This window comes from Protomyctophum bolini (genome assembly GCF_963924005.1).
Source record: "Protomyctophum bolini genome assembly, chromosome: 7".
NCBI classification, from domain to species: domain Eukaryota; kingdom Metazoa; phylum Chordata; class Actinopteri; order Myctophiformes; family Myctophidae; genus Protomyctophum; species Protomyctophum bolini.
Window position 1 is genome coordinate 8,727,789 of NC_137868.1, and position 11,996 is coordinate 8,739,784.

Below are 11,996 nucleotides of genomic sequence, written 5' to 3' on the forward strand. Positions count from 1 at the left end.
GGAACTCCCACCCTCCTAATATCAGAAACGTGGACTCTATCACCATATTCCAAACTCACATCAAAACCCACCTGTTTAGGCAGGCATGACTGGCTGACAGGCAGGCATGACCTCTGTTGTCTTCTGCTGCAGGCTGTAGGCTACCTTAGTTATGTTTTATTTTAATTATATTAACTGTTTTTAACCTGTTGTACGGCGACCTTGAGTGCCCTGAAAGGCGCCTTATAAATAAAATGTATTATTATTATTATTATTATAAGAGAGTGCTTTGCCTCACTCATCTCATCATGGCATGCCATGAATCAAGCTTCTACTGATAGTTCACGTGAAACACCACTAGATGTCGATAGAGTCCATCACAAATGTGTCCTATACAAATTCTCTTTGACCAAGCTATAAGCGCTCAAAGATTTACCTGTCATTCACTGGGTTAATGGTTCATTCTGTTAAATTATTCAAATTGATATTCATACAGCCACTGAAACGCATGGCGTGTACACAAACGAACTTAATGCATGAATCTGTTAACACAGACAAATTGTATTAAATGTGTAGGCCTATCAAAAATCGAAATGCTAATAATAAATATAGGCCATTCACATAATATTGCTGAACACTGAGCAGTATTTACATATTTACGCAGCTCCATATTTTCATATTTATGCAGCTCCATAAGAAGCCCAATGCGTAAATCAGCTTGTTTGCACCTTTGACTGCAACTCCTAGTGTTAATATAACAATGTGTGACTCTGAGAGTATACGGCTATAAATGTAACCAAAGGGAATCTTTGGTTGCATTTGTAGCCTTCTACACTCTCAGTCTCAGAGGGTTGGCTCAGTCAGACCTATATAGCCCCATTGAAATCTGCCACGAACTACTGACCTTTGTCAACATGTTATTGTACCTTTAAACTTGGCGTCCCGTGGCGTTACTTATGGTGCTGAGAAACCCGTCAGAAATGTCTCGGTATTATCAACAGCCACGGTCGGAGAGAGACTTTGGGAAAAGCATGTCCTCTCCTCCGCGTCTCTGCGAGTGGGCGTGTTTCTGTCGATTCAACAGTCTCCGCTCTTGTGTGAAGTGAAGAGCGCGAACGCACTTTTCTGTGGTGAGACGGGAACGCAAAAGTGCAGCTCTATGAGCTCATGTTCAGACTTCTCTCTGGCTGCGTGGCGACATAGGGCTCACTCATCATCGGCTTCATTGTGGAACGAGTTCATAAACATCTTTGGGACTTCATAACCATGGACGCATTTAGAGCAGTAACGCTATATATACTCCTCATCTTTCTCTGGAATATACCATGTTTTCAGACGGCTGCTATCATCTCTCCCTCTGTGCCAAGGAGAAACAAGGGAACCAGGATCCCTCATCATGACGGACAAAGGTCAAACAAATTTCTAAAAGAGATCTTCGCATCTTCTCCAGTCGTGAGCCATCACCGCGAAGACCTAAAGGACGCTATTGTGCCGCACGATTATATGCTTTCCATATACAGGACATACTCAGCCGCAGAGAAGCTCGGACTAAATGCCAGTTTTTTTCGCTCCTCTAAATCTGCCAACACCATTACAAGTTTTGTGGACAGAGGAACAGGTTGGTTTCAACTAGGCTAGCCTATACTCTGCAGCTAACTTGTTCATGTTTTCCCCCTGATTTAAGTATGAGTGCCTCTTTTATAAGATCAAAAGTATTTTGCAACTTGTAAGAAGTACATAATAGGAAATAACGGAATAGTTGTTAGCCCCTATTAAATCCCCCCTTATTGTCCGACGGGTCTATAGGCTATTGCACGTTGAAGAAAAGTATAGAAACAAACAAATAATATTGTTTAAGTGTTTAAATGTTTAGTTTACTTTAAATTAAAATAAAACTACAAAAGAGACCAACAAGAAACCAATAAACAATAATGCAATATACTTTGACCGACTATGCTATTTGTTGTATAGGCCTATAAACTTAAGGTTATTTAAAATGCTGGTTTTTTTTTACAATTTATTTACCTTTTTTTCCTTCGCCATGCATATGCTGGTCTGTTTTAACATGTGGGACACATTTTAAACGTTGAAGCACATTTTAGCCGAGTATTAAGTTACACTAAACTTAAATTGACCTCCAGCTAACACGACATAATAAAACACTAATTGATGTGTTCTTTAAATGAAAGTAAATCATTCTCCATCCACGGTCCCTGATCAACAGGAAAAAAAAAAGAAAAGGCTGTTCCTATAACCTCAATGTTAATGAATATAGCCTAAATGTGTTGGGATATATTTAAAACACTTTAAAACGGGAACTATAACAAACGTAAAAACACGCAATATATCCCTGGCTTGTCGCTCTTTAAATTTAATGGTGGTCACTGGTCAGGATTGTTGTAGCAAGTAGGTAGCCTTATAGCCAACTGGAATGATAAAAATGAAGGCAAAAGTGTGAGAGGCAGGTGTTTGAGTCAGTTAACTGTGTAACCAAGTGAGTTGAGTAGACAAACACAGCCCTGATAAACACAATCAGACCTAACAAGCGCGAGGACACAGGCCAAGATAATCTTTGGAGAAGAAATAAAAGCTATATCTTTGTTTGCATTCCATCCCATCTTTGCAACCCCGAACTGCAGCCTGCAGAGAGAGACGGGCTGTGAACTGATTTGATGAAAACGCCTCACTTTCGCCTGTGATTTTGATTTGATGTGTCACTGGGTCTGACCCCTCGCTGGACTCTCTGAGGGTTGCTTAGCATCGAACCACTGATTGGAGTATTTGAACTCGCTGATCTAATTGAGTGTTCATGTCATAACATATCAAACACTGTCTATTCTCCCATAATGACCCAGCTCAGCCAATGGCACATCACCAAAAAAACGACGAGGGGGGAAAAAAATGAAAGAGCGCTTCCTTCGCTGTGAAGTGGTTAGTATTTTACAGCGCACCTCCCCATGAGACCGCCACTTTAATTGCGGAAAATTATTTTTCTTCCGTTCTCTGAGCCCAGTGGTGGTTTCTGTTGGGGTCCCAAAAGCCCCCCGAGTGCTGAATTGCATTAACCTGCAGAATAAACACAGCTAAGGTTATTTCTCTCTCTTGAGTAAGGAAAGGAATACCTTGGGGACAATATTCCATGCGTAAAGTGAGAAGGCATGCGCATTCTGCGCATCATTTCTTTAGACACGTTTTTTTTTAGCGCACCCCGTGAAACTTTCTCTGCGAATTCCGTCTTTCTGTATAGTCTGTATTATAGGTAAAAAAATAAATTTGTTTTATAAAGCAGGGCGTTGCTGCCTGGGGTCAGTCGCAAGATCAGAAAAGAAACAACGCTATTCTGAAAATTACTTTTGGCACTTGAGGTAACTCATTAAAACGCAGATGGTGCTGGGCTGCTGGCCGGACTCGGAAGCATGCAGGAGAACTCTCTCTCTCTCTCTCTCTCTCTCTCTCTCTCTCTCTCTCTCTCTCTCTCTCTCCCCCCTCTCTCCCTCTCCCCCCCCTCTCTCTTCCTCTCTCTCTCTCCCTCTCTCTCTCTCCCTCTCTCTCTCCCTCTCTCTCCCTCTCTCTCTCTCTCTCTCTCTCTCCCCCTCTTATTAAACAGAGGCATGTATAGATGACAGTGAAAACATGTTTTGCAATTCCTCGCATACACCCACCGACAAGGTCTTGACAATGCAAAAGTGCCTGGCACATTGCCAGCAATTAAAGCCTGTTGGATAAGGATTACCGGTACAGTTAATAAAAAAAGATCAGCAGCTGATCAATTATGAAGCTGATCATCAGCTTCACATATATCTGCCTATGGTGAAAATGTCAAAACTTTAATGGAAATTGTTCGAGCTTTATCTTCTTTTTTTTCTTTTCTTTTTTTTATTGCCAAACAGTAAAAACCTCCAATAGTTTAAAAGCCCATAATCTGCGCGAGCACTTTCATTCGAAAATGTGTTCTTTGGCAAGACGAGATGAAGCATAAACGAGGAAGTATTTTAATGAGGAAGATGGGAATTCAGAACCGTTAATTATTTGGTGACCTTGTATTCGATTTGTTTGAGGCCTTATAAAAGTCCTAATGCAGACCATACGTGCAAAGTTAAGGAAACAAACAGAAGGTTTCAATCTGCCTTTACTATTTAACTCCGCAGGGTTCACAGAGGGGGAAAACTGGCGGATTCAAATAGCCTATGGATTTGGAATAACTTAACAAATTGTATCACTTGGCCTTGACGTATTTAAGTATACACGCAGGCATATCAGATGTATTTAAAACACCATTCCGGTGAACTAACGTGCACCCTTATCAACATTAATCACTAGATAATAAGTCACATTATAAACCATATATATCGACATGTTGCCAGAAAAATGATGGAACACAACGAGCAGCGCACGCTCAGTAGCCTATAAATTATGTTTAGCTCGCGTTTAAGACATGGCATAGCATAACACCTTTAAATAAAATCAAACCATGACATTTATAATATTAAAATAACGAACAATCTGAAGCTATAATATAAACACTATATACGCTCTTTTCCATTTAAGTAATATTTCCTGTGTGTGTGTATCCTATATAAGCACATTGCGTCGCCTTGTTGAAGTATGTGCATGCAGGCCAGGCCTCCTGGGTCTCTCCGTCAGGGAATAATGCATTAATTGTGTATTGTTCTCAGCTGAGTGTACAGTATGTCGCCTTTGGTTCGTTGTGTCTGGCATGCAGCAGCACCCCGCGGCCCGCCGCATCACTAGGCCCCTTGTTTCTCTGCTTCACAACTCCTACAGCAAAAAACAACAACAAAACAAAAACAAAACAAAACACTTTTAAATAATGAACGCAGAAACTATTCATATATGTCTGTTATTGTGATTGTGACAGGCTGCTGCTATATAATAAGAACGGGAAGGTTTTCAAGGTTTGTAATTTGTCCCCATCTGCAAAAGAGGTGGAAATTAGTAGTCTAATAATTCATCTGTCATCAAGTACAATGAGGGATCGACCTTTTTTTCCCTCCTTCATTAAAGTCGTTTGATTTGCTGGGAAATGGTTTATCGTTTAGCCTATATATTACAGAATTGTATTACAATTATTGTAGCCTATAATTACAATAATTGTGCAATCAGAATAATAAATCGAGTATAGTCCTATAGGCCTATACCTCAGCTCATGTACCCAAAAGTGAAACTGTGCACAAGCCCTTGCTTATAGCTCCCACTGCAGAACACGAAATGTGCTTGCCATTTTATTTATTTATATATCCTTGTTAACTGTCTGTCTGGCCTATATAGCCTACACTACGAAATAACATATAAAGTGATATTCGCGATGACAATATACATGTGTAAAAGCAGGCTCATCATCATCACTCATCCGTATTTAGCGCGTAATGTTATAAAGGAAACCGGCTGCAAACTCATTTCCTTTCCCATGTTGCATCTGACTAATAATAAAGTTATAATTTATGCAAGATTTATCAAATTAGTTTTAACGAGAGACAAGTTCATGGGCCTGCCCGGCTGCACTGCATGGCCCACTGTAAACGTATGTTGCGGGTGCGTTTTAGTCTGTACTCTGTAATGGCAACGCTTTACCACACACACAAAAATTAAATAACTCCCCTTTCCAAAATAATATCAAGCATGATGTTGGCCGTGAGTTCTTTTTATCCAATTTGACGACGTGTCAGCCGTAGTTTGGCTCAGCTGAGGTTCTGAGTGGGCATTGAAAAACAAGAAAGAAGGCCAGCGGGTCTGGCCTCTCTGTGAGAATGCGAGCTCCCCCCTCCCCTCTCCCCTGCCCCCCCTCCTTTCTGAACACTGTACACCCTAAGTGAATCTGACTGCAATTATTTCTTTTTATCTTGCAGACGATCTTTTGCACTCTCCTTTGCGAAGACAAAAGTATCTGTTTGATGTCTCAACCCTTTCAGACAAAGAGGAGCTGGTTGGAACAGAATTAAGGATATTTAGGAAAGTGCCTGGGGATTTCCAGACGTCTCCGACAGGTCTCTATAACATTCAATTATTCTCCTGTCGGTCCGAGAGACTACTGGATTCCAGGTCCCTTGATCCTCTAGATTCCAGAAAACCGGGATGGGAGGTTCTGGATGTGTGGGAAATGTTCAGAAACCACCATCACTCTGCCCAGGGCGGGAGCCAGCTTTGTTTCCAGCTCAAGGTCACACTTGGTAAATCAGAGACGGAAATCGACCTGAAACAGTTGGGCTTCGGCAGAACCGGACGGTCCCAGCAGGAGAAGGCCATCTTGGTCGTGTACACGAGGTCGAAGAAACGGGAGAATTTGTTCAACGAAATCAAGGAGAAGATCAAGTCGCGCGGCGGCGGAGCCGGAGGCGGCGCCGCCTCCGGGGGCAGGCTGGACGAGGAGCGGGGCCTCCAGTTTAAAGCCTCCGGGGGCAGGCTGGACGAGGAGCGGGGCCTCCAGTTTAAAGCCCGCCGCCGACGGAGGACGGCGCTGAGCAACCGCCACGGCAAGCGGCACGGCAAGAAGTCCAAGTCGAGGTGCAGCAAAAAGGCGCTGCACGTCAACTTCAAGGAGCTCGGATGGGACGACTGGATCATCGCGCCGCTGGATTACGAGGCGTACCACTGCGAGGGCGTGTGCGACTTCCCGCTGCGGTCGCACCTGGAGCCGACCAACCACGCCATCATACAGACGCTCATGAACTCCATGGACCCGAACAGCACGCCGCCGAGCTGCTGCGTCCCCACCAAGCTGAGTCCCATCAGCATCCTTTACATTGACTCGGGCAACAACGTGGTGTACAAACAGTACGAGGACATGGTGGTGGAGCAGTGCGGCTGCAGGTAGCAGCGCTTATATGTGTCGCCTGTACGAGTAGGCTAGGCCTAAAACAGAAGGATAAAAACACTTAAAATCAAAGCCAGTTGGTCCCATGGTCGAATAAAGTTTGGCAAACGTGCGTTTCCAGGTGTAAAATGCTCAACACGTGGAGATGGCGCGCCTATATTCTTTATTGAAAAGGGATACATGAGGCCTTATTTGCTGTATTTATTCTGTCAATTCAGACTCAATCCAACCACAATGATTTACACCCAGTGTCATAGTATTACGCACACATTTCCAACCATGCAAAACGTTATTAATCAACAAATAGGCTTTTGTTTTTGTTTTGTTTTTATATTCCCACAGCAATATAGCCTACGTGTCCGTGTGTGGCACGGGAAACGGGGCCTATTTCTTCGTTCGTTCGTGCGTGTCTGCCTGTGTGTGCGTGCGTGCGACGCACCATGTCCTATTTCCAAATGGCTGATTACACGAAGAAGAGACGGGCAGCCTTTTTTTTTCGAGTGGCCAACGATAATTCCATGACGCACCTGCTCGCGCTGAAGCCAGAGGACATTATTATGGGTGGCCTGTTGTTTGCAGCTCTCCCATGTGATCATGTGAGGGGCACTCATTTGGGCAGGCAGGCCTACGTGTATCCAGGCTGTAATTGTCTGTGGCCAGCTGGGATAATAATTACGCTCTCCTGATGCGTTATCAATAGGCCCTGCAATGCCTAGGTATATGAATGTGATCTGACACAATGGTCTCTGACTGTGGGGGCATCGGCCGGCCAGAGATGCCGGCTAGGCCAGCTTCCTCCAGACGGCTGGCCGCTCACAACGCAAGGCGGTGGGAACACGGTGGCCCCTTTATACATACTCCTGCATATAACGGACACAAACCACATTGTGCCTCAAAGTGACTATGACTGGTCGGGGAAAGTACCTCTTGTAAAAAAGAAAGAAAGAAAGAAACCGCAGGAGCATCGCGACCGCGTTCAAACGTTGAGACGAACTTTTGCTCAAAGTCTGCATCGCCATCTTTACGAAATGCACTTCCACAACTGACTGCGCTAAAGACATGTAGTCAGCAAGACCCCCCCCCCCGCCCCCCTTGATGAATCGCCTGACATAAAAGACTCGCAAACGAGATACTATTTAAATGCACATTAGCTTTGAATGCACTGCTGTTCATTATTTTTGAGCTGTAAATATTTGTATAGTCAAAAACTTTACAAAAGTGCAACGAATGGAGAAATGAACAAAACACATTTCTTTGTAAATATACAAATGCACTCAAATCGTTATAATTTCTATTCTATAATTATTTTATTATTTGTGCTGTACAGAGTTTCATGATAATCATATATTTCTTACATTGATAAGAGTAATTTAAGCTGTATTCAATATTTTTTTTGCAGAGGGTGGAAAGACCATTTTTAATGTCTACCTCATAATTGCATATAGGATCTGAGTTTTGAGGTATTCAGTTTAGAGTGTAAAGAGCAATTACAAATGCTATATAAAATCATTTATATACATATATTATTGGATAATATTCCACACCATTACTGTATAAATAAAATCCAAACTCAAAATAAATCCAGGTCTTGTATACTTCAACTGATTAATTCCACCCTTTTCACAAATACATTTGTGGGGAGTCTCTGTGAATGAAACCTTAACTCTTGTAAGTGTTCATATAGGCATCCAAAGAGCAAATATAGCATCACTGGTTAATCATGTGATATACAAAAGTCTGTTCATTCTTAATCCATGCAAGGATGTTGTTGGTCATCTTCACGTTGACTGCAACGAGAGGCAAAGAATGTTCCTATATTTGGTCAACAGATTAATTACGAGAGCAAAAAGTAAACTTTGAATCGCTTATTTGCTATGTTTTTAAAAGACTTGTAAATAACTGATAAGAGATCCTATATTTGTATATTGTTCCGTTTCTCATTCCTATCTATGCATATTTAATATCAGTCTTACAAAAATCATAATAAAAATCATTATATATTTCCCATCGAATGATTAAATGTGCTTGGATTACACATTTAGTTTTTCTATAGAACCAGCGAGGTGCTTCATGTGTCAGAGTTGATGTGGACATTCCAGAGTGTCAACATGGGCATATTAGACGCTGTGTGAAGTGGTTGATCTTGAAGGTCACTTTACAAACAAAAATACATTAAAAAGACATATTAGTGACAGTTTATTTTACAAGTATACCGTTGATGCCGATGGATTTGAAAAGCCTAATGTTTTCTTTTGTTTTTTTTTGTTTTTTTTTTTACAAATAAAGATAAATCGGTCAGTTCATTTCCCATAAATTTCATGTGATTTATTTCCCCCCGTTCGTCCTCCACGTTAAGATGTGTATGTATACAGTCCATATGGAGCAAGCTGGAGGCATAATGGCTAATCTAGTATATTCTTGCCATTTGTAAACAGTTCACTCTCTAATCACAGACAATGAATGTCATTGTTCAGTGTATAAGTCTGGCTCAGAATTACAAACTATATGTAAACATATGGTGACCATCCAAGTATAGAAGGAACTACATTGACTGTCACTGATACGGTACTGAATGTATGAACCACAGCTATTTCCCAATGAATTAGCCAGCCTGGGTCAAGTTTACTTAACACTTTAATGTTTCCCAATCTGGGGATGAAAAAGTTTGAAAGCAGGGATTGCTTCCATATAGACTGTCGACCTTGGCCTGGAAACAATTAGGAAATTGCTTTGAAATGTTATATGTTGTCCAGGCTCTCGTACAGTATCATGTCACTCCCCACATGTTTGCTGGGGGAAATGGAGGATGCTAAGTGCACTCTTTAGCAGCCCCTGCAAATGACTGACACAACAACCATTCCCCTGAGTATAACCAAATGGCCCTTCAGGCTATGTCTGTGTGGTGGTTGGAACACCATCATCGGGATGCTATGTGCATACAGCCACTAGCAGGTATATGCTATCCGTTTCACCTCACATAGTGCATTGTGTGAGGTATTGTGTCCTGGCGTCTGTATAACTGCAGTGAGAGTGGTGGATACTTTAAGCCTGATGCAGGATTAGAATTAGCGGTGAATTATGATGCTGCTGGAACTCACACTTGTTATAGTTCCTATGGTCAAAATAACGTAAACGTCTGATCTTTATTTATGTGACACGTTCAAACGGGATGGTGGTGGGCATCGGAGTGAACGTAGGGAACAGTTAAATGGTGATGAAAGGGAAAGGAATGCTTTGTTTACCTGTCTCCATCCCTCGCTCTTAAGTTGAATGTTCCTCCAGAGTTCTTCATCACAACCCAGTTATTGTCTCTCAGCTGAGAGGCTATTCGGAGAGAGAGCGAGCAAAAGAGAGTTGTGTTTATTTGAAACTTCGTCCTAATATATTAGTTTAACCAAACCAAAATTGGCAAAGGCGCAGGTCCCTTTCATCAGAAATGTGGAGAATGTATAACACAAATAGTCTTGACACCCCACATCTGTGGTGGAGACTCCTCTTAGAGGACTGTGGCGCATAGTAGTACACAGTAAAATCCTGAGTGTTCATTTAAGGTTTATAGTGAAGATCTAGTAGGTGTTGCTCCAAGTCCAAAGCCCGGGAGTCTCTCCAAGGTTTAGAAACACTTCTTGGCTCATATTTGGAGACATAAATGTTCCTCATACTTAACCCCATTGCTATCAGTGATGTCCTCATCAGGCGGCAGGAAGGAGATAAATCAGGCCGATCTCTCAGACAGTGCGAGCGAGCAAAAAATTGTGAAATGGACAATTGAAGAGAACTGATATATTTGTAAGGAATTTGATCCCATGGTTTTGATTTGTTGAACAGCTGAGTTTTTGATTGTTGAGAAAACCAAAAGCAGGAGACTTGCATGCCGCTTGGCCTCTGCATGCTGCATGAGGCCTGTAGTTGGAACAGAACCCTCTGTAATGAGGATGACATCAAATAGGAATTTCTGTTATCAAAGATTTTCAATATCTGTTTCCCTTCTTAGAGACGTTCCTGCATGTTTGTCTGTCTGGAGGGATCGGTCCCTGTTCTTATAGCCGCTCGCCAGTGTGCTCGTCTTACTACACAGAATGACCCCCGTCACCCCCTTTCCCATCCTGTGTTCCTCTTTATATAATATAATAAGACATTGAGAGAGCATGGGAGTAAAAATATGTACCCCACACACACACACACACACACACACACACACACACACACACACACACACACACACACACACACACACACACACACACACACGCGCGCGCGCGCGCGCGCACACACACACGGACATATATACATACACACATACAAGATTGAGTGTGTGTGTGTGTGTGTGTGTGTGTGTGTGTGTGTGTGTGTGTGTGTCAGGGGACATAAGGGCAGCAGCACCCACAGATGGAAGGATGAGTGGTTTTAGAGGACCAGCAGATGCCTGGACTGACCCCTATCCTGCCTTTCATTGAACTACCAGCGTCAACACAATAGCAGGGGTGGATCTCAACATTAAATACACTTGCTTGTGCCTTTTATGCCAGAGAACACTTTTTTTCCTTGAACAGCAAGACAGAAGTGAAGAAAATCACACTCGTGTGAAGTGAGGGGCGCTCAGACTTTTGGGGTGCATGTTGATGTTCTCATGTACGTGAAAATGTAAATGTATTTGAAAATACATGTATTTCAAGATGTATTAATATCAGAGAGAGTCTTACGTTGGCCATTAACTTCCCTAAACAAACATTAAAGTCCATATAGACTTGGTTGCCCACATGACGTAATTTCGGAAAGCCACGCATTGGAGGGGAGTACATAATGTTTTTAAAGCTCTATTTTAGGAAATAACCAAAACACAGATGTATTGTGGCACCGACTGGCTCAAAAGCGACTACAAAGAGTCGTGGTTGCCCTTGGCAGCTGCTCTCTTTATAACTTAGAGAAAGAAAGAGAGAGGAAAAACAAACCAGGTTTGGAGCAGTAGCCGTCGCATAACAAAGGACCAGGGACTTCCCTCTGATGAAGCATCTGCTTGCTTCCTCTGAGGGTCCAGCCCTGCTGAAGCGAGCAAGCCACAACAAGGACACTCTGTGGTCCAATGGCAGCACATCCGACCCTGCAGCACCCCGCTCCGGGCTGAGACCCCGCTCCGGGCTCTCATCACATCATACGGCAGCAGGCAGGGAGATAGCAGACACCT

General features: G+C 42.6%; 1 protein-coding gene across 1 annotated transcript; it reads left to right on the forward strand.

The window, feature by feature from the left end:
* Nucleotides 1-1,126: 1,126 nt before the first annotated feature.
* Nucleotides 1,127-7,890, forward strand: gdf6a (growth differentiation factor 6a). The gene is made up of 2 exons (XM_080767557.1): nucleotides 1,127-1,597; nucleotides 5,847-7,890. The coding sequence occupies exons 1-2, from the start codon at nucleotides 1,246-1,248 to the stop codon at nucleotides 6,809-6,811; spliced, it is 1,317 nt and encodes a 438-aa protein (XP_080623683.1). The 5' UTR covers nucleotides 1,127-1,245; the 3' UTR covers nucleotides 6,812-7,890.
* The last annotated feature ends 4,106 nt before the right edge of the window (nucleotides 7,891-11,996 follow it).